Source organism: Echeneis naucrates, chromosome 6, assembly GCF_900963305.1.
Source record: "Echeneis naucrates chromosome 6, fEcheNa1.1, whole genome shotgun sequence".
Classification (NCBI taxonomy): Eukaryota; Metazoa; Chordata; class Actinopteri; order Carangiformes; family Echeneidae; genus Echeneis; species Echeneis naucrates.
Window position 1 is genome coordinate 5,560,225 of NC_042516.1, and position 21,846 is coordinate 5,582,070.

At 40.8% G+C, this 21,846-nt stretch overlaps 1 protein-coding gene across 1 annotated transcript in view; it reads right to left on the reverse strand.

The window, feature by feature from the left end:
• Positions 1-5,422: 5,422 nt before the first annotated feature.
• Positions 5,423-21,846, reverse strand: part of me1 (malic enzyme 1, NADP(+)-dependent, cytosolic) — a 71,414-nt gene continuing 54,990 nt past the window's right edge. The window contains exons 6-14 of the mRNA XM_029504412.1: positions 17,559-17,662; positions 9,756-9,865; positions 9,014-9,111; positions 8,296-8,409; positions 7,586-7,691; positions 7,214-7,356; positions 6,930-7,103; positions 6,149-6,247; positions 5,423-6,053 (exon numbers count right to left, since the gene is read on the reverse strand). Coding sequence (XP_029360272.1) covers positions 5,886-6,053; positions 6,149-6,247; positions 6,930-7,103; positions 7,214-7,356; positions 7,586-7,691; positions 8,296-8,409; positions 9,014-9,111; positions 9,756-9,865; positions 17,559-17,662 — 1,116 coding nt within the window. The 3' untranslated portion in view covers positions 5,423-5,885. The remainder of the gene's footprint in view (positions 6,054-6,148; positions 6,248-6,929; positions 7,104-7,213; positions 7,357-7,585; positions 7,692-8,295; positions 8,410-9,013; positions 9,112-9,755; positions 9,866-17,558; positions 17,663-21,846) is intronic.

Here is a 21,846-nt window from a genome sequence, read left to right on the forward strand (position 1 = left end):
AATGTTTCCTGAATTCATTCTGTCCAACCTTCAGTCTGTGCGCTGTGTGATGCTGGCTTGGGGCACCATACTGTGAAAGACTGATCAAAAAGAAAAAACTACAGCATTTGTAGATTCTTTCATTTATCCATCAGGTGAACAAACTTGAGCAGTTCAGGAGGTAACACAGGGGGCAGATTTAAATGCTGCAGCGGATGAAGAAAAGGGGCCACCTCGCTCGCCGTGGCCTGTTCAAAGGGAACCTGGTTATTAATTCAAAAGGAGAGCACTGGAGGCTGCATTACCATCACATACACCTCGCTGTCTTCATTTATAATCAGGAACACACGAATAAACATACATGTGGCGGAAAGGACTCTCAACATAACCGCACAAGCAAAGAGGACAAACGACTTTCTATATGCACGACAACCATAAGCTGTTGTTGCCTCTCACAATTAATTAGGCAACTTATTGAGCTCAAGGTGCAACATGCATGTTAATTTAATGGATCATGTCTGGTTGCAGAAAAAAAGAGAGAAATGCTTTGATGTGCACAAAACTTGGCAGTAAATCACTGGCAGCAAACAATTACAGAATTAATGAAGATCCAGAAAACAACAGCGAAGGCTATTGTTACAAATACATGCATGTTAATATCTTAAAGCACATGCATGTTAAATGTGATTTCAGCCAATAGTGCGCCTCAGGGGGGACTGTTAGTGCTCTCTCAAAGGTTTGGAGTGCATCAAGTGCGATGGTGGGCTCACTTTTCTTTGTCAATCAGTCAATTCAATTTGCTTTGGACCATGCTCCATACTCATTAAAGATACAACTTTGAAAACATCAATTCATTGCGTATAATGCAAATGACATAAAGCACACATAGACATTACAAAATACAATTAAATAAGGCAGCAATTATAAACCTATTATTGTCTGTTCTGTGCTTAGTATTTTATAATTGATGAACATATGAGTAGCACTCCAACACACAAAATTAAACGAAATATAGAGCAATAGTTAAAATGCACAGCTCTTTTAACATCAATAGCATTACTGCCTTCATTTCCTAATTGGCTGCAAGATAAGTTGGAAAAATACAAACCATTCATACCTGCTTTGATTTAACATGAGATATATATTTTGGACTAATAAGCTGAAACCAGCTAATTTGAATATTTACTTCCCTCACTACGAGGAAATAGATTGTGAGATACAAATCTCCGAATTCATCATCATTATGTCTTTGGAGTAGCTTGTTTGCACGGTGGAGCAGAAGTGAGGGATTTAGGTCACATGCAAATTTCTTTCTTGTAATATTTTCAGCATGTGTTGATCCATCTGGGGCTTGCAGCAGAATAATAAGCACAAGTCTGGCTAGCATGTGCCGACTTTCAAAAGGCGGCAAAGACATGCTCATTGGCTAAAGGCAATGTGCTGTGCAGCTAAAATGAACTAGTTTAGTTCAACCGAATGTGTTAATGTTCCTGCTCGTGAATTATAAGTGGTGAACAGAATTTGTGTTCCAAAGAGCAAAATCCTGGTCCTATTACTTGTTGAATTTGGACTAAAATGCGGGTGAAATTAAGATTATAGTGCACCTAAATACTCACAGTTATTAAAAAATGGCTCTATTTTAGTCTAACATTGTTTTTTTTTGTTGTTTTTTTTCAGTGCAGGGAGCTGCAGGGAATGGTGTCTGTGTGCCCTGTGTTCCCTGTGTTACAAGGAAAATTAATTAAAGCTGACTTTGGGTCGTGATCACACGTCATGTTAGATTTCAGCGCAAGAATCCCCAGATAGAGCGCAAGGCCTCATCTAATTATGGAAAAGTTGTCAAGGCACTGGCACTCCTGCTTGGTATCTGCACGTGGTACCCGCCTGAGAAACAACAGGCTGTCGGAAACCTGTGCCCACCACTGCCTCACAGGCTAAAACCTGTGCGACGTGCAGGCTTCAAGAAGTGTCTTCAAAACAGAGATGTCGCCGAAAATTACATGCAGGATCATTCACAGGAACAGCAGAATGGGATTGAGCTGCTGAGCAGGGGTGGTTTCTTGGTTATTTGTCTTAATTAGTCTTCTTCTAGTCAACCACCAGCCAGGTCACTGCATCGACTTGTGTCGTCTTAAGACACATAAAATACTTATTAGCTAGAGTTATAGTCGGTTACTTTACACTAGGTGGGTATTTGATTGCTGAAAATGATAAAATAAAGAAAAAAAGGGGGTCAGAGGTCAGGGCTGAGGCTGACAAAATGCTCAGGCAATGTTAAACAGGGTCAAATGTTGCCAATGCTGTGCTGCTCTGAATGCCACCACTGTCCTCACAATCTTGAAAAATTTGAGCCTGTAAATCTTAGAAAGCATCACAAAGCGGGAAATGATCTGCTGCAGGCAATTGGTTTGAAACCCAAGAATTCAAGGTGCCACTTTCCCCAGCAAATGTAAAATGCACATTCTGTCTGAATTATGCTGCTCTCTGAAAGATAGCAGAGTAACATTGCATTATTGGCTATTTATTACACATTGCAGTGATTAAACATTCAACAGAAAACATTAACATTAGTCTGAAAATGACCTATGAAACCAATTGAATATAAAAATATTACTGCATTATTACTATTACTAAATTGCATTGCAAAAAAACGGATTATTGATAAAATTACTGCATTAGGGCAGCAAAGCAGCATAGTACTCCGGTTTCCTTCCAACGTCCAAAGACATCATGTTTGGGTTAACTGGCGACTCTAAGTTGTCTGTAGGTCTGAGGGTGAGTGTGAGTGGTTGTTGGTCTCTGTCTGTCTCTGTGTGTTGGCCCTGTGATGGACTGGTGACCTGTCCAGGGTGACCCCGCCCCTCATCCACAGTGAGCTGGGGTTGGCTCCAGCACCCCCCATGACACGGAAACAGATAAGCGGTAGATGAATGAATGAATGAATACTGCATTAGGAATCTAAATCATACTTCTCAACACAACTTTGCATCTTATAAGTTGCATGTGTTATGACATACGCTGACAGTCAGACTCCTCTGTCATCGTGGCAGCATAACAATAACACTATCACTTCAGCTACAGCAGCTAACAGCTAATCTCAAAGTGTACCGTCAATAGCAGAACTCATGATGCTGTGTGTACTGTGTATGAGCTCATGTGTTGAAAACCTATGCAGGAAGCATCTACTGTATATGACTGCTTTAAGAAGGCTCTCTGAATACAAGCCTCTGTAGATTCCGTATACTACCAGCAAACATGCAGAGGCATCGTGGGATTTCAGTCATTGTCCAACATTGTGCTCTTGCAACATGGTGGCAAAAAAAATTATATATTTTTGTTGACTTAGCTGTCCTTTGCATCTAGTCAGCAGACAGCAGCAAAGTTAAAGAATGACTGACACATTTGTGAAGGTGTGTGACTTCTTTCAGGAATGTTTTCTACAGTTATCCTCCACTCCAGCACACAACAGCCTGCCATCATGCATGGATATAGTTCAAAAGTTTTATGTTGTTTGCTTTCTATTCGCACTACTGGTTACTTGTTGCACTCTCTGTATAGACTCTTCCTGTAGCCGTCTACACTGCATGTACTGTATATTGCTCTTTGTGAGTGAGAAGGAAAAGCAGTGTATTGATTTAATATTGGGTGTTATTGTATTGTCCTTTATTCATTATATAGATTCATCAGCCACAGAGGTTGCAAAAGACATAATGAAAAGGAGGAAGTATAACTGACAAACGCGTGTCCTGAAAGCATAACTACCACAAATAATGAAACTTGTGTAAGACCACTGCTGAGATCTGCTCAAAAAATATTGTATATCGCCATCTGGCGGTCTATCATGGGAAGTGGCTCTTCCAAAAAGACCTGAAAGTTTGTGAAGGCAAAATTTAGAACAAAAGTAAAAGTGATGACACTTTGTGAAAGGAAATTAGACAATGTTCCCATAAAAGAGTGGAAGCAGGACGTGATGTTTGTCCAGTAGTGGCTGGCCAGATGGCTGATGGTTTGTTTGGGCTCAATGTCACAGAGGAAAGTGGGAGGATGGGTAGACAGACTCACATACAGGCGACATTCCCTAAGGGGCTTTACTGATAGGCAGCGAGCACAAGGTCTTAGCAAAGTGCCATTTTATGTGAGACTGTAAGCAAGGTCAAACGAATGTTGGGTTATAGCCGCCAGTCACCCGGCCAGTACAGTGATCTACTGTTCTTGACTTAAGGTCAGAGTTAGCAGGAGCCTACTGTGGAAAGGTGCAGTCGGCTAACTAGCAGAAAGTTTTAAACCTATAGTTAAAGGTAATGAATAAATGGAAACAACAACCAGGCAGATGAATAAACAGTGGAGGTAAAAGGTAAAATGGCTCTAATAGTTAAAATCGGTCTGAAGAAATGGTTAGATGATTGAAATGAAGGATTAAAGAGACAAATGACTCAGTTGAAAAGAATAAATGGTTGATCAATCCAAATAGTTAGCTAAAAGTAATCTTAATGGCTAATGGCTGAAACTGGTTAAACATAAATTAACTTAGTAAGATAAAGGTAATCGGCTCAAACATCTACTACAATCATCATCTACCATATTATGTTGCTCCTCCACCAAAATCTGTCTAGTTGATCAGGGGAAGCAGTATTGAGTATTAAGAAATTGAATGCATAGCAAAGGTTGTTATTTATTATGTTGGAATAAAGATGGATGGCGCGGACAGATTACTTACTATTGGATGGTGTATTGGACGCCCAGGGCCGAACTGGAGAATTAAAAGCGGGGTAAGGCTAAAGTGGTGAAAACAAATGTTTGTCTCTCCGAGTTCTGCCCAGGGCTAGACGCTCATCACCGGACACTGACTGGTCTGATTTCTCCTTTATTGATTTCAGACTGGGATGGGCAACAGCCCGGGCAGGGGGTCTGGTACTAACTGTCTGGCCTGTGATTGATTTATTATATATAAACTCATCTTCAGTTTAATTCAGACAGCACTGTCGGATCTTAAGCCAGTTTGATTCTCTTGCTGTTTTTATTGTGGCTATTTGTGGGTTGTTCCACTTCAATTTTTCCATATCTGCATGTGAAAGAATAAAATAGAGAATACAACTGTATGACATCACGCTACGGATGGACTGCCAGTCATATACATAAAACACCCAAAAAAAGAAATAGAGGCACTACCTTTACCATTTCTACTGCAATGATATAAGTTGACCTCTGGAGGAGGCCAAAGCACCATACATAGCATTTTAGATGCAACTTGCCAATGTAATTTTAAGTTGGTTGCTCATAGGAGGGCAAAATGATGAACAATGTGGCAGCACTGATGACAAAAGAGTAAAAGAAGGACATTAAAAACAGCAATCCTATTCATAGCCATAGCAAACACTCAACGTGTCATTGTCTTTTGCAAGTAAAGATAGTGATCAAACTCAGAAAACTTTAATCAAACAACTTTTATTTGACAGTTTTTGGATTATAGCTGACATAGTCATGAAGTAGCCTCCTAGTGCAATACAGTTTTATGTCACCTGTGAAAGATTTTCCCTGAATATATTCATGTAAAATATGACTATAACATTATCTCATATAATATGAGATAATGTTTCATAAGCTGTTGCTTCACAATTCACTAGCCTTCAGTTGCTCTCCACTTTATCTCTTAATGCATCCTATTCTTGGAGGGAATCATGAGATATAATAATAATAAAAATAGATCATCTACTAAAAGTATGAGTAAGTATTGTCTTACGAGCTCCAAGCAAAATGTACTGTCACCATTAATTTCACAGTAATATGTTAATGAGAAACATTCTACGCACAGACTCTTTCACATCCCTTTACCACCTCCTGTGATGATATGGTTCGGCAACAGTTACCTCTCCCTACCTGAGCTCATTCCGTCTCTGTTCAGTGCTTTAAAGTTTGCATGACTGCACAGTCATGCTTCCCTCTGGCCAGCGGTACGAGTCCACGACAAACTCTTCATAGTCAGTGCTGTAAGTGAGTGAGTGCATGTATGCTCCTTTGTCGGACGGCTCTGGGCGAAGTGTCGCCATGTTGTGCTCATAGGCGTGCTCCATGATCTGTAGTGCACAGGAGATGACAGCATTTGCAGTTTCCCAGGCCGTGACATGAAAAGGTGAATCTCCCGCAATTTGCGTGCACACTAAGCTCTCACCTTGATAGCGAGTTTGACAGACACGTCCCTGATAGAACTGAGAGGTGGGTAGAGTCTTCCCTGCGCCAGGTCCTCCTCTGTCACCAGGCTTGCAAGAGCCTGTTACACAGCGAACACATCCGTCATGTTAACGCAGATAAGAATGAAACCTCAGGCTTACAGTTTATTAACATGTATCTAGAGATTTACATTTTCCTGCGAATGACATATTTGCTTTATAATAAGTTTTATTCTGTTTCAATAATACTTGTTAACAGTCTTTAAAAACAAAATAAGACATTAAGAATTATGTTCCCACAACATGGTGTACTTGATGTTTGAGGTTGTTACGTTTTTGTTTTAATGACTGACTGACTGGAAACTGAATTGCGTATTTTGAGTTTGAGTATTAAGAAGCTAATAAAATTTGCAGCATGAGGGCACATTCAGTTAGCCAACAATACATAAAGACACTAACACTGTCTCTTTTCTATGCATATTGAGCTGCTGTATCACACTAATTTCCCTCTTTGAAGGATCAATACAGGCTTATCTTATCTTAATGAGTTTGGAAATGCACAGTGTGCAGTTACTATACAGTACATGTGCTAGTGGTATTTTTTCAGTATTACTGTATTTTAGTCTTCTACATCTGATTGTTATTTAAAGTCTCAATACCAAAGTCAAAAGTTTTGACTACTTCCCCGAGTTATTAGATCAAAGATTCATACAATCTCATGCATTCATGTAAAGATAATATAAAAGATATGTGAATTCAGTATATTCTGTGTCAGTGTGCTACCTCTGCTGCAATCAGGAAGATTTCTTCGGTAATATGTTGGATGGCACAAGCCGTCACGCCCAGGCCCACACCAGGGAAGATGTAGGCGTTGTTCCCCTGGCCGGGGTAGAACGTCCTCCCGTCAGGGAGAGTGATGGGGTCGAATGGACTACCGCTAGCAAAGATGCCCCGCCCCTGTATAATTTACATAATGCATACAAGTGTTCTTCACCCAAATGGCAGCAATCACTCATAATCATGTGCATGGAGGGAAATGAAACTAGAGTGTCCTGAGTTAGTATCACCTCTGTAAATGTGTAACACTGCTCAGCAGTGCATTCAGCTTTGCTGGTTGGGTTGCTGAGGGCAAAGATGACTGGACGTTCATTGAAAGAAGCCATGTCCCTGATGATCTGTTCAGAGAAGGCTCCAGGAACAGCTGCAACACCTGAGACAGTGAAATATATTACAGTTTAGCTGATTTCTTCAGCAGCCTTCAAAACTTTCAAGTTTAAGGATGAGGTGAATTCTTTGTGCATGATCTTCAGCACAAAGTGGAAAAGAACTACATGTGAGGCCATCGCTGGTTCCGTGGGTCAAATTGGTTGTCATTGTTAATCCTGATGGTGTTTCTGCATCTCCAGAAAAACAAATGACATTGGTGCGTGTTGTTTTACCAATGATTGCTGTGGGTTTCAGTTCCTGAATGACATCCTCCAGTTTCTTCATCTCTGGGTGCTCATGAGCGAACCTCTCCTTCTCATGAGTCAGGTGGTCCCGACCCTAGAGATTTTTAGGAAGTGGAAGCAGATCGGGGGCATTACAGTCTCTCAACCGTCCGTGAGAACACTAAACACAAACTAAAACACAAAATAAAGAAAAAAACAAACGGCTAAATTCTTGCTTTCTAATAGTTCTAATGCTGAGGGGGATAAAAAGTTTCTTTATCAGAGGAGGTGAAATAAGATGCAAGAGGAGGCATGTCAGAGAGAAGACAGCGTGGAGGAGGAGGGATGAAGAAGGAATAACAGAATAACATGGATACTGTGGACAAAACAGATGTATAACCCTCTGGAGAGCCTTTGGTAGTGATTCCACAGAAAGACCTCTGCCATATAAATCAACAAACCATTGGAAATCTTTTCTTCTCTGGATCGTGAAGTTTTCTCTGATGCCAAAGAAGTAGGTGAATCCGCCCTCAGATATTCTCAGCCTCTGATTTCATATCAGTCTGTCATGTTTTGTTCATGTCAAAGCAGATTTCTGTGATAACGTGAGCTCATTTGTGGCTGGTTCATTCTGCTCAGCTTCGGTGGTTAGACTACATCAGATTAATGCATTTACATCTGAATGAGTGCATGTGTTTCTTTCGCTAGTAAAAACACACCTTGACAATGAGACCCTTGGAATCGACCATCCAGATCTTTTTCAAGCCCTCTTCTTTAGTGAGTCCCTCCCTCTCCATGGCCATGGTGATCAGCTCAGCAATGCCCATTGCTGCCTGGGAGCAAGACAAAGGAGTAAGAGAAGAACTGATCCAACTTTAGTTCCACATGCCAGTCACATCTAAAACTGTCACAAAGGCGTGAGCATATAGATTGTGTTACCAGAGGTAAAGAAATTGTAACTGTCCCACACAAAATGAAAATTAAAATGAGAATATGTGACTTTTGGAAGATGAAAAAAAAAAAAATGGCTTCAATCTGAACATTTAGATGGGACAGTTTGAGTCAGATTTTATGGCTGGTTTTATGACTTTTATTACTTTTCAATGGAATCAGCTCAAAACTATATTGCAAATGAAATGCATCATATATCATTAGAACATGTTTGTTTTTTTTCCTTTGAAGATGAAGATGAAGATGAAGATGTCTTCTGCGTGTGATGCCTTTTTTAAGCATACACACAGGAACTGGCAGGACTTGGGAGGACAGGGAGGGTCAGCATTTTCAGACCTTGCACTGTTCCATCTGGACACTCAATCATTCAAGGAAATCTTGGGAAATTCAATTTACTGCTTTTTTGCTGTTTTCTCTTGTGTTCACGGGGACTGCTGCTCAGCCAAACTCCCACAGTTTAGGTCACTTAGCATGACCAGCACCTACCTCCCCTGCACCTTGGAACACAATGGTGTGGTCAGACATTTTGCTTTTGGTGATGCGGAGGGATGCCAGGAGTCCAGCTACTGCCACAGCAGCGGTACCTGATGGCAACCAACCAAAACCAAGAGTTCAAGCTGCTCTTACGGATAAGATTTGGGACATTAAAGGTTTTCAGTTATTGAAATATTCATTCATTATAATGGCTAACCATCAGACACAGACATCAACAATCTAGTATTTTATCAGCTTGGTGCTTGTTTTATGGAGGGAGAATTATGTTTGTATACAAGAAAGCTGAACAGGGGACCTTTAATTTTAAATTGAGAATACTGCACATTAACACAAAGTGATTGTTGTTCGCCTTCATGCTGTTTTGTGTATTCTTCAGTTGCTTTTTAGAACTAATGTGTAGTCTGCTGTTGATGGACACACACACACACACACACACACACACACACACACACACACACACACACACACACACACAATCTAAGACATTTCAAAATATACAATGGCATTCAAATGTAAAACGTTGACTGTAAAGTGACATGTGCTATTATTGTAAAGTGTGCAATTTATGTCAAAGACATAGTTCTCCATGTGAAATGTTTCTCTATTCCTTTTCAAATTTTCCGTGTCAGTATCTTGAAACATCTGTTTAAGATTCATTTGTGCAAACATTATTCAGACTATCAGCTGTCTTTAATAGATATTTGACAAGTCTGACAGTTGGTCATGTGTTTACCTTGGATGTCATCGTTGAACGTGCAGTACTTGTTACGGTATTTGCTCAGCAGACGGAAAGCATTAATATTTGCAAAGTCTTCAAACTGAATCAGACAGTCCATCCCATACCTGTGGGGAAAAATGTTGCATTTATTCTGGCTGCACCAACAGAGTCCTTGACAGTAAGATTATAGGTGAGTGATTTAGATACACTCAAAGAGAGAGCTGCCATCGGAGACTACTTCAGTCCAGATGGGGGTGCTGCCCCACTGCCCTACAGTACAAGGCACAGGGTCAGACATGACAGTGGGTGTTAAATTAATGGATCAATCAGTCCTATTCACATCGCACTCTCTATATCCAAGATTATGGGAGCGTGTTGAAAATTAAATAAAAAAGCAACCATCTTTGCTCCACTGGGAAAACTAAATGCGTTTCAGACACGTGACACACTGACACCTGTTTTCCCTCTTTGACTTTGAGTTTACAGATGGGAGGTCAAACTGGTTTTAAGCAGCAAATTCACAAAAACTCTACAGTAGAAAGAAAAGAGCCCACCCAGTGCTGCAGTAAAAAAGCAGTGCTTAATTTTACAAGATGCAGCTCAGACCACCTATCACATTCAGTCAATGCCCAAGCACAGGAGCCTGTGTCCACGCTTCTATAAAAACGCATCACAAAAATAATCCCCAAGACCAGTGGACAGCCTGTAAAATGAATTTAGCAGAGACAAAAATGAATCCCAAGTTCCCACGCCTTTCAACAGATGGAACTTTTGTTCAGGAATTTACTGAATATTTGCAGAACAACTGTCACTGCTACTCTGTCCCTGAGCTATAAGACAGGTTTACCACTGGAGGACAGGGAAAAGATAAAATAAAGGAGGAGGAACCCTTTTGAAGTTGAGCAGGATAACAAATTTAACTGCGAATTCAGGAAAAAAAAGAATATTGATTGAATATTGATGTTTATCATGGCTATTAAAGCAACGAATACAGACTGCCAATTTGGACTAAACCACGTTAAAATCAAAGACAGAGGCATTCAGGATGAGAACCATCTGAACAACCTTAGTAAGTACTGCAGATATGCTGGGAGAAAATATCCGACTTTGTCTATCTTAATCTCTTTCTAGTTTTGAAAGGCCATGAAAAAGACAGATGAGACACCAACATTTCAAAAAGAAGCTTCACAAGAAATATTGCAGATTCTAAATTGTGGTAAGACAATCAATGATTGTGAAGGAGTTTAGTTAGAGGTCAGCTGAGTTCTTGAGTTGAGTGGTGAAATACTTGAGACTATTGGTTATGCAAGTCAAAATCTCTTCACTTTTCAACACTTGAGCTCCCAGTTTAATTACCAGTTCCAATGGTGAGCTAATGCTTCAAAAATGTTAAAATGTGCAGACAATATATATGGTCATACGTATAAAAGCAAAAGCTCATAGCATCAAAGTCACTAAAGAGTTGCTGCAATAATTGAGAGAGTTAACGCACTGACACTGTGTGTCTGAGTTTAGAAGGCTTCCCACTGTCCCCTCCCACTTTGCAACACTATTGGCAGCATGAGACAGGTTATTATGTTTTAGGAAAATTGTCAGCCAAGCCAAAACACTGATTTATGTCCAAAAAACCAACACCGACCTTTTTTCCAATACACATTACAAAGACAGGCGATATGGGATAACTACATTTATTAAGTTTATGCCAGTGCTAGAAACAATGGAGGGAAGGGCAGGGCTGTATGAGAGCTGTTTTAAAAACACCAATGCTCATGTTTCAGTCAGAGAATGATGGAGGAAATTGAGAGTAGGTCAAGCAAACAGAGCAAGCTGTCCAAAACACCTGCAGCAAAAGCGAGAGGCGACAGTGTTTTTATCCTCCCTTTGTCACATTAAATCTCTACAATTAGTTTCTTGCTTTCTCTTCACCCTTTCCTTTGCGCCTTTCGCTTTCTCCCTGTTTCTTTTTCAGTCTCATCGTGAAACTCCACCTTGTTGTCGAACTCGCTCACTAAATCTGTTTCCCACTTGTTACAGTGGCTGCAAAACTGCTTAGATTTTCAGCAGGATGATGATGAAGCTGAGCGGAAGCAAAGCGGGAAAGAAATGCAGGATGAGATGCAATTTCAGTTCAGCTGTAGTAAATCTTAATGTCCCGATGAGAGAGTGCCACTGCTGGGTCAGTTTATCCGTCCCTCTGCCACAATGCAATACACTGACGCCTAATACGGATACTGACAGCCGTGCTGACTCACTGCCAACACGGCAGTGGTGTTGAGGAGAGAAATGTGTTTTCTATCAAGCAGAGAGTAGCACTAAAGTGCCGAGAGCCTGTGCATAGAGCAGGAATAATGAGGCCAAGAAGGGAGCTATAAACTTTTCATTGTGTTTGGGCTTCAGGAGACGGAGACAGGCGACAGGCGAGGACAGATGTGGCCTTTCCTCGCTGCCAGTCCCGCTCCTTCTGGTATGGTTTGGGGCATCTCGCTACTGGAGGGGTCATGCCGGTTTATGCAGAACCAGGCAGCTCATAGAGTGGGAGTGTAGTGAAAAACATGCTGAATATCCTGCAACTATTCTCATCAGACAGTAAAGACAAGGGATTATATGTTCTGCAGAGCACTGAATTCAATTCTGTTTTGTTTTTTTTTTTTAATCACAGTAAAAGATCAGAGACTTTTGACATGGATCTGAGAGCGACTGAGCTGTGAACACATGCATATTTATGGACATCCGCTGACCATAAAGTATAGAGTGACTATCTGTGGTTGTGGGACTGCATAAAGAAAGAAACATCTTCCCAGTACAGAAAGCTCTCTGGTCCCGTGTCTGAACCGATAAAGATAGGGCTGAGTGTATTTGACAATGTGTGCATCTGTGTGTGAGTCAACTAGAACAAAGCTCATATTGGAGGCCATTCATTTTTACCAACCCAATTCTTCCTGGCAGTCCGTTGTCTTTTCCTGATGACCCTCTGAGCAGAGTGCCAAAACCTGACAATGCCTCTCATTGCCAGCTGAGCAGAGAAATACCTCGCACAAAGAAGCTGGATTTGCTTTTGTGTGCAAGCTGAAATATCAAGGGCAGTAACCTAAGGAAGGCAGGACACACCCTGTGAGATGAAAAACAGACCATATTCCTGACTGTTCTGTGAGAAATCCATTCAATTATCTGCAGCAAGGGAAAGAATTGGAAGGATCAGGAAGGACAGAAAATGTTTCATGAATGCAATAAAGAAAAATTCCGATGGTTTATCAGACAGCTCCTTTAATGGATCCTTAGCTATGGGTTGTTTGCCATTTATCTGAGCTGATTAAACATGAAAAGTCAGTTAGGAATGAAAAAAAGAGTGCTGTGAGGAGTTTGCATGTTCTCCCCGTGCCTGCGTGGATTTCCTCCCACTGACCAAAGACATGCATGTTTAGGTTGACTGGTGACTCTAAATTGACCGCAAGTCTGAGTGTGAGTGGTTGTTTATCCCTGTGATGAACTGGTGACCTGTGAATAATATAGCCAAGAGTTAATATTGGAGTTGCTTCTCACCTTAAGAGTGGTGAGCGAGGGAATTAAGTTTGACGCTGAACTCAGTGAAACGTTTCTTCCAGACTGGTAAGTTAAGGGGTGTTAGTGTTGACGACAGCTATAAAGCCATAGCATAATTTACAAATCTCAACTCAACTCAAAAGGAAATGCTAACACTCCAGGTACCAAAGTCTTGATGCCATGCAAAATGTGACTTTGATCCATCGTTCATGGCTGCAATTTTAAAAAGAAGAAGGAAAGAGAGGGAGACAGCTATATATCCATCTCTGTCAGGTGCTTTGCCAACAGCAGTATCCCCAGAGGTTGGACAGAACTGAGGACCTGGTTGGAAAGTACCCATATCTGTCACTGGGATTAGAAAAGGCAAGAAAAATCTTCCCTGCACCTGCTGGAGTATGTAAAATGTGACAGCAAAAACTTTTCATTCTGACATAACGGCTCAGGTTTTCCTGGGGAGCAAAACACGTGAGTTGAGAAACGAAAATAAGGTCAGGGGATTGGAATAAATCCTAAAACATTCTTTGTGTTCATTACCAACTCCAACAACAGAAGTTTCTTAATTCAGCCCTGTAGTGGCTGTGAACCTATGTGGCAGCTGATAAAAATATAAATAGTACAAATTTGTTGCTGCAGCTGGAGGAGTAGCACATAGATGTTTGTTTATCTGTTTACTGACTCACTCCTCGTCACCTGCTCTGACTGGTAGTCACTAAAGGGAGTCCAATAACGCCATGGTCGATGCTGTGCACTTTTAAGGGCCATTGTCACATTGTTATAGAAATATACCACTTTCAGCAAAAGCAACAATGGATCAAGTCAGTGTGTAAGTGGCGTGTAATCTTGTAATGAAGTTGCAGAGAATGATCACTGCATTGTTCTCAGTTTTACATAACTTCACAGCATCTTTCAGCTCATTGTTCCGGTTGGTACAGTTTTTACTGTCTTGGTTCACTCTCACTGCTCTCATTGTGTTGTTTCTGGCCAGCTTTCTCTCTTTGAAATGGTTCTACACAGCCACTCCACCCTATCTGCCTAGCACTAAACAAAGTTAGCAGCTTCCTGGCTAACATGGTGCAACATTTAGCAGCTTCAAGCATATTCCTTCCAGAAAGCAAATATTGGTTGCAGTGCACCAAAATTGCAGTGCATGTGCTACCAGGCCAATGTTTTGCACCAGTTGCCCCCCCTTACATTGATCTTCATGACTGAATGTGCAACAAATAAAGACATCATTAGGTATTTAGAGTTCAACTGTCTCAAATAGATGCCATCTTAATGTCATTTGAATGTTGACTCATACTGATAGAAGCCCACGAATGACATCACCCTTTCTCATCTGAGCTCGGTTCAGTTGACCCAATGAAAAGAGGTCATTGCATAATACTCACTTGACTTGGGCACGGCAGACAGAAAACAGCCACACAGGCAGACCAGACAGCAGTCTAACCTTTCCTACCATGGGACTGTTAAAGTGATCCGAGCCACACCACTGGAACTACAAAGAAATCCTTTGTTCTCAAAACTTTTATTTGGCTGTGATTTATTTTACTTGCCACAATAATTTTGGTATTAGAGTAGAAGAAAAACGTTTAAACTCATTGTTTACTTGCGCAGTGCTTGTATGGTTTCTTGCCAGCTACTGCTAAAACGGTGCAATATAATGAGCGTAAATGCTTGTGACATTATTATTAATGTTTGATAGCATGAAAAATACCATCAGACATGAGACGATAGGTGCTTTCACATATGGCGAATCATTCAGACATTTGACGATATGTCTGGTCCAATCTGTAGGACGAGGGAGACTACGAGTGGCCTGCCTCCTTCAGGAAATACAATCTGGCTTCATCTGAGACTCGACGACATCTGAATCTCCAGCTAATAGGAAGTAGGTGGATGCCATATAGATTTCCAGCACCGTGGGGGAAGACCAGATGCAGAGGAGAAGGTAGGAAGGGATTTTAGCTTGAGAACATTCAGAGGCATGGAAAGTCAGCGAGGGCCTCAGCAAAGAAGGTCAGAGACAAGGGCACTCTGTACAAACACAGCTGTCGGACCTGTGTGCATATATATGTGTCTGTGGACACACACACAGGCTGTCTGTTACTTCATCCCCTGCAGGGTTTTGTGGCTGAGGCCTTAATAAATCCAAAGTCCCCTCACTCTCTAGAGAGCCAGCATCTCTCAGCCCACATTACTTCTCAAATCCCCAAGTCGTCATCACTGACAAAGACGCATTTTGCATTCTTTCTCCTTTCTTCTATTCCTTTCATCCACCCATCGGTCTGTCCATGTGAAGTATTTTAAATAGTTGATAGCATTCCTGGAGTCTTTGTGTGCTCCAGTCCTCAGATGTGTATGAGCAACACCCTCCACCCTGTTCCGTCAAATGCTGTACAACTATTTGGACATGAATTCTGACATCACAACACCAACATACAGCGACAATATATAGCTGCCCAAAATGTAACTAATTTCTTCAAACTAAAGTCTGTGTGTTTGTGGACATTATGACTGAATATATCAATGATAAACTCCAAAAAGCGAATAAAATGCCAAAATGTGTATTAATCCGCTGCTGAAAGTATTCCCCAGGAAATGCGATGCTTGATCTTTGGATTTGATTCATCGGGCCAGTTGGAAAGTACTAAGGGACGGACACATTATTGGTTTGGAAATATAATTTGCAAGAAAAATGCAAACTTTACCCTTTAAATGAATAGTTGGAAATGTTCAAATTGACTTTGTCTCTGAGTTAGATCAACTTAATTACTAGTTAATTACTACTTGTTTAGTTTTTTCATTCCCATCATCATGTTGACACCTTCATGCAAAAAAAATCAATACACACCAAAAAAAATGCATCGTGGAGTATGTGTGAAGAAAAATGGTGAAGAAGATAAAAGAATTTTGAGTTTAAAAATCCTGATTAAGGGTTCATCTTTCCTTCAAAGAGCTGTGGGTGTGTGCAAGAGCAAGAAGATTAAGAGAATGCATGAGAAAATGCATCAGACAACACATGCTGCTTGTTCAACAAGAGCAAATTCTTCTCCTGAAATCAAACAGTCCATTGCATCACTATCTTTAAATGGGGGAATAAAAAAAAAAAGCCCTCCAGACTTCTGCTTATTGATTGTAAGTCAGCCTGGAGTATTTTGGTTCATGTTTATTTTCATAGAAAACTAAACACGAATATTACTTAAAGGACTGCAGAGCTGTAATCATTCATTCAATCTCTGAGCCCGTAATTATTCATTTTCCGCCAAACTGGCTCCTTTAGGGAAAAAAGCATCACTGTTCCCTGTAGTTGAGAGGCTACCCAGTTATTAGAGCCACGGCTTCTTGTTGCCAGCTGGAGGGAGCCCAGACCCCGGCTTCTCCCTCTGGACTGGTCTCTTTGGGTTAGGATGAGGCTTAACCAGGCCCATGTGTGCATGTGGCTATGATGGCTCCGTGGCATACAGGGACCCAGAGTTACCAAGCAAAGGTATGCAAAGGTCTCATTGTGCTTGACTCCAACAAATAAAGTCTTCAGGTCACAGTGTGTGACCCCAATGTCAGTTCAAAGTGGAGAATAACAATAAGATAGTACTTGCTCTAATAGAGCAACAATATGAGACACCAAACACTCAGTTAAAGAAGAAGAATGAGTCACTGTGACCATCATACATCATCTGTGCTTGGGGATAGTATGGACAGAGATTTTCCTTGGAGAGGATTATTGGAGTAAACAAAGAAAAAACTCAGGTTCTGCAGCAAACCAGTGAATCTCTGATAACATGCTGCACCACATTCCCTATTCAAAATCAAATTTCTAAATACTGTTAATAGCAGAAACAATCAGTTGTCATTCCTGTAGAAATAGATGAGATTAGTGGGCAAATGGTTAAAATCAGATGATTGTGTTACCTGACAACAGTTAAATCATCCTCCAAGTAACCGGTTAGCTGTTCTTAGGCAACGCTGTGGAGAGTTGTGGCAACACAACCAATAGCACCAATGGTTACCAAAACTCTCTGATCACTTTTCAGGATAGCCAGGAAGGAGAGTTTTTTTTTTTTACTGATATTACTTAGCAACCATTAGTTGGTACAAAGAAGCTTCATATGATTCACCAGACAGACTGAAAATCCAGACAAGATGTGGCTGCATCACGCAGCACGCACTGAACAAGAAAAACTGCTCAACATATTTCTTTTAACAGTGCCGTGTGCTGTCTGTTATAAAGACAAAAGCAGAAGTGAGCCAATGATGAATGGTAGGCTGACATGATCATACCTGTCCGAAACAGCCTTCATAAACTCATCCAGCAGGTCATCATAAGCTTGGCCACGAATTCTCTTATGCCTTAGCCCAATGTAGAGAGGGTCCTTCAGCAGCGCCTGCAAAAACCCACGGACCCAGAGGTCAGAACACAAGGCAATCACATTTCATAAAACTTAATTTAAAAAAATGTTTCATTTCAGTTTACGGCTGTTTTTAAAGTTACAAAATGAGTAACTCTACATAGTCACACCATGAATTTCCTGTGATGCCTCAAGCTAGAGAAATCATTTCAGACACTTCACATAATGAAACTTTACAGTCAGGCCTGGTTCATGTCCTCATATTTCAGAGATATGGCCCAGGTTTGTCACCCAAACATAATAAAATGTTGATAAATATATACAATGCCCCAACCCTAATAATCCTGATGATATTATCAGGGTTATTTGGGTTACTGTCAACAATCTACTACATATTCACAACTGCTGAATGAAATATTTAATGGCGAAAGGAAACTTTGTCTATTTAGATACAGGTGTTTGTCAGTGCTTGTAAATCTCTTGCATATAACATAAACCCCTAATGTACTAGACATGGTGTGTGGGCGTTCTCCCTGGACTTAACATTTCTGGGATGTGAATTTCAGAGCAAGAGAGGAAAAATATATACTGTACATAATGTGAACACATCCTCAAACACATGCACACCTGTGTCTCCATAGACCTTAGACCTCCGCTACACTTTAAAACAGATGTGTGATCCCACCGGACTGAGCAACACCTCCTGTTGTCTCCATGTACAGCAAACAGTTTGTTCTGTTGCAAATCTTTGCTTTGTGACTGTAAATAATCAGTCACTCTCACACATTTTTAGGGGACAGCTCATCATGAGGATAACCAAGCAATGTGACCAAGCATGTGATAAATCTAAATAATTGTGTTGCATGTGTGGTCCGTGACCAAATCATATCTAGAAAGGAAGATGAGAGGGAAACATGACAGAAGTTAAATGAGTTTCTGGGGGATAAAGAATGAAGATAAAAATGTAAACATATGATCTGTGTGGTGGGAGAAACAGGTATGGGGCTTTACACAGTCTTTCAAGGGTTAGGGTTAGGATTAGGACTGAGATCCTCCCCTGATGGAACTTTGATCTTTGCACCACGTGAGGGACACAGCTGGGAAGTCGGCAAATTAAGAACAGAAGTGGATGGGCGTGTGTGACAGAAGGACGGTGATGAATAGGTGGAAGTAATTGTCACTTAGCAGTGCTCGATTGCTTGCAGACTTTGCTTTGAGGTATCAGTCCATAATTTTTCAGATAATTGACAAATTCACTGAACATTACAATCTACAAGGCAAAAAGTTATTTGTTGTTCAGTGTCAGGCATCATATGTAAGCATTAATTAGATTCTTCAACATTTCTACAAAAGTGAAGAGAAAAAGTTGCATTACTATATTTGCGAGCAGGACTGATGTGAATGAGTTTCAAGGGGGGGTGACCTTGTTGACACTGTGCTGAACTGTTGACATGACTCGTCTTTCTGTCCCAGATTATGTACTGTTGATTGGCTAAACTTCCTTTTGTGTTGTGCAGCCCCTTTTCTCTCAAGAGGGATTAATCCCCGTGTAAATCCATACAGTCAATGGCTGGTAACGACACAAAGGTTCCATTTTCACTGTTTCTTAACTGACTTCAAGAAAATAATACAAAGCTGTGGCTGGACTTTTGAAGGAGTTCAAAATGTAACTACAGCTTTCATACAGTATAAATGAATTGTAAAGAGGAGAAGGCCAGACATCAAGAACAGTCTGGAGACATTTCAGTTAAGAAGCTTTGATATACAAGCAGCATATTGTCCAGGATGACATCACTGACTGTCTTTCCAACATGAATAAGAGTGTGTTGTGATTGAGCCAGGTGACATCAGACCAAAGGATACACAGATAGATACAGTCCAAGAAGATAACAGTGAAAACTGGAACAACTGAAACCATTTTACCTCCTTCTGGGTGTTTGCTTTTCCCCCCGTAGATATGGCTGCATTTTTGTGTGCACTATGTGTAAGGGAGAGATAAGAGCTACCCAGGTAGCAAGAGTTTATTGCTGGTTCTCACACAGCTACAGCATACCTCTGCAGAAGAAAAATAATAATCTCAGCGGTGCTCAATTTCTGAATGCCTTCAGACAAGCAGACATTTACAGACTCTGAGACACCTCATGGGTGGATGAAATTTAAGTGGTAAAAAGTGTGTTACTGATCTTTTCATCTTATCTTACTCTGAAATCCAAAAATGCCTCTGTTCCAAAATATTGAAATTTTGTTGGAAAAAAAGAGAACAAGGTCTCTCCTCAGGGGATCTGCCTGCTCGCCTCTATATCTACCCCTATATCCACTCAAGGAAAAATATAATCCCATAATAGTGGTCATTTTAATAATTAGTTAGAGCTACCACTACCTCATAGCCTCTCCCACCCCATCAGCTCCCATCATGCCTTCATAGTCAGAGCTGCAGAATGAGGCACATTACTAAGGGGCTTGGGCTACACTGCCTCCCATGTAAAGCCAGTCCAGAAGAACAACACATGCACACACACACACACACACACACACACACACACACACACAGCCAGTCCATTTATCCAATTACATCTAATTTAGCTTGTCAACTCTTTAGAATAACAGAAAAATGGAAGAGTCAGCCACAGCCAGAAGGACTGCAGTAAAATCTCCTTTATAGCCATTTCTCTTATGGACCCATAAGCAGCAATAGCACATAGTACATTACAAAGTTTGTCTGTGTTGCATGTAGCTTTGGATGTAGGTGGATGTTGGTTGTGGTCGATCGCTAGTGTTATTGGTAGGGGTTTTTTGGTAGTTGTTGTTTATGGTTGTGAGTTGTATTTGTTTTCCCTTGGTGTGGTTTTGGGTTTTGGTTGGTGGTTGTGTCTTTTTTTAGATCATTGTGGCTGTTCTTTATTGTTATTTGTGGCTGTGGGTTGTGGCTGTTATTGCTAGTTAGTACACTGGTACAGTACACAGGTAAACTAATCTTTAGCATTTCAGTTTAAAATTTGCTTTAGTCAGAGAGAGAAATCAGATGTGCGTGGCTGGGACAGAAAGAGGCCCTCACTTTTTTGTTGACACCATTACAGAAGTATTTTCTAGGTACATAAATGCTACAGATAGTGTTAAAAGTGTGGTTTTAAATCTGTTTGCCTCCTCCCTCATTACATCCCCAACGTTAGCCCTGGTGACCGCACACAGCAGCCAGAAGCTTTACGCACCCTCCAACCTTAAACAAAACCAGGTGCCTAAACTAAGCAAGACTATTGTTAAGAAGAGTTACCATAAATAAGACATTTCTTGGCCTTCTTGTTTTGGGCTAACTAACTCCCACAGCACCTTCTGCACCTGCACCAAACTAACACGTAACTCGCAGAGCAGCTGCTGGATTTTGAGATATATTCTTTAAATTGTAACTGGAGAAAGTAATCGTGTTACAGAGTTAACGTGTCGCTGCTGAAATCTGTGTGTGAAAGACTGAGATGGAGCCTGAATGTGACTGGCTTTACTTAGTAAAAGCTGGGAAAACATTTAGCTAGCCAGCTAGTTATGTGTGTGTGTGTCTCTGTTTTTCCTCCATTGGCTGCGGGTATAAAGGAGACTCAGGTAACACGCAAGTGTACATCAAAGACTATGAGGCAGCTTGCTCAAGTTTTGCTCTGATGTGCCATAAATGTCTGTCCCAAACCCAAAAGACCAAACTTGCAGATGGCATTATCACCTTCAACCAATACTGCCAAAGTAACAGAGCTGATGTGGAAACTTAGAGATGCTTTGAGATGCCAATAGAGGAAGAGGTCAAAAGGTAATGCTGTAATATAGAAGCCTTTAAAGATGAAAGGGTAATTTGGAGGACTTGGCAGAATGAGACATTTTTTCTCTCTTAAGTTTCAGTGGCACAAACTAATGTAGCAAAATCTTTTACGGGCTTTCTGCAGAGACTGCAGTGTTTCTGTAGTTACAATGGAAATTTTTACTGATGAAGTGTGCATTTAGTAAGAACTGTCTTTGATGGACTTCAGGACACTCACAATGTCATCACTTGCAGGAACTCAACTGTTATTGCACTCCTCCAGTTCCTTTCTGCTACTTACATTTCGTCTTTCATTTTATTTGCAAACTTGTGTATCCTCAGCAACATCCCTCACCCCTAATCCACTGGAGACATTTCAGAATGAAACTGAGCTCCAGGATTTGAGTTATCTACAGACTGTTGGGAAATGAAGGACAGC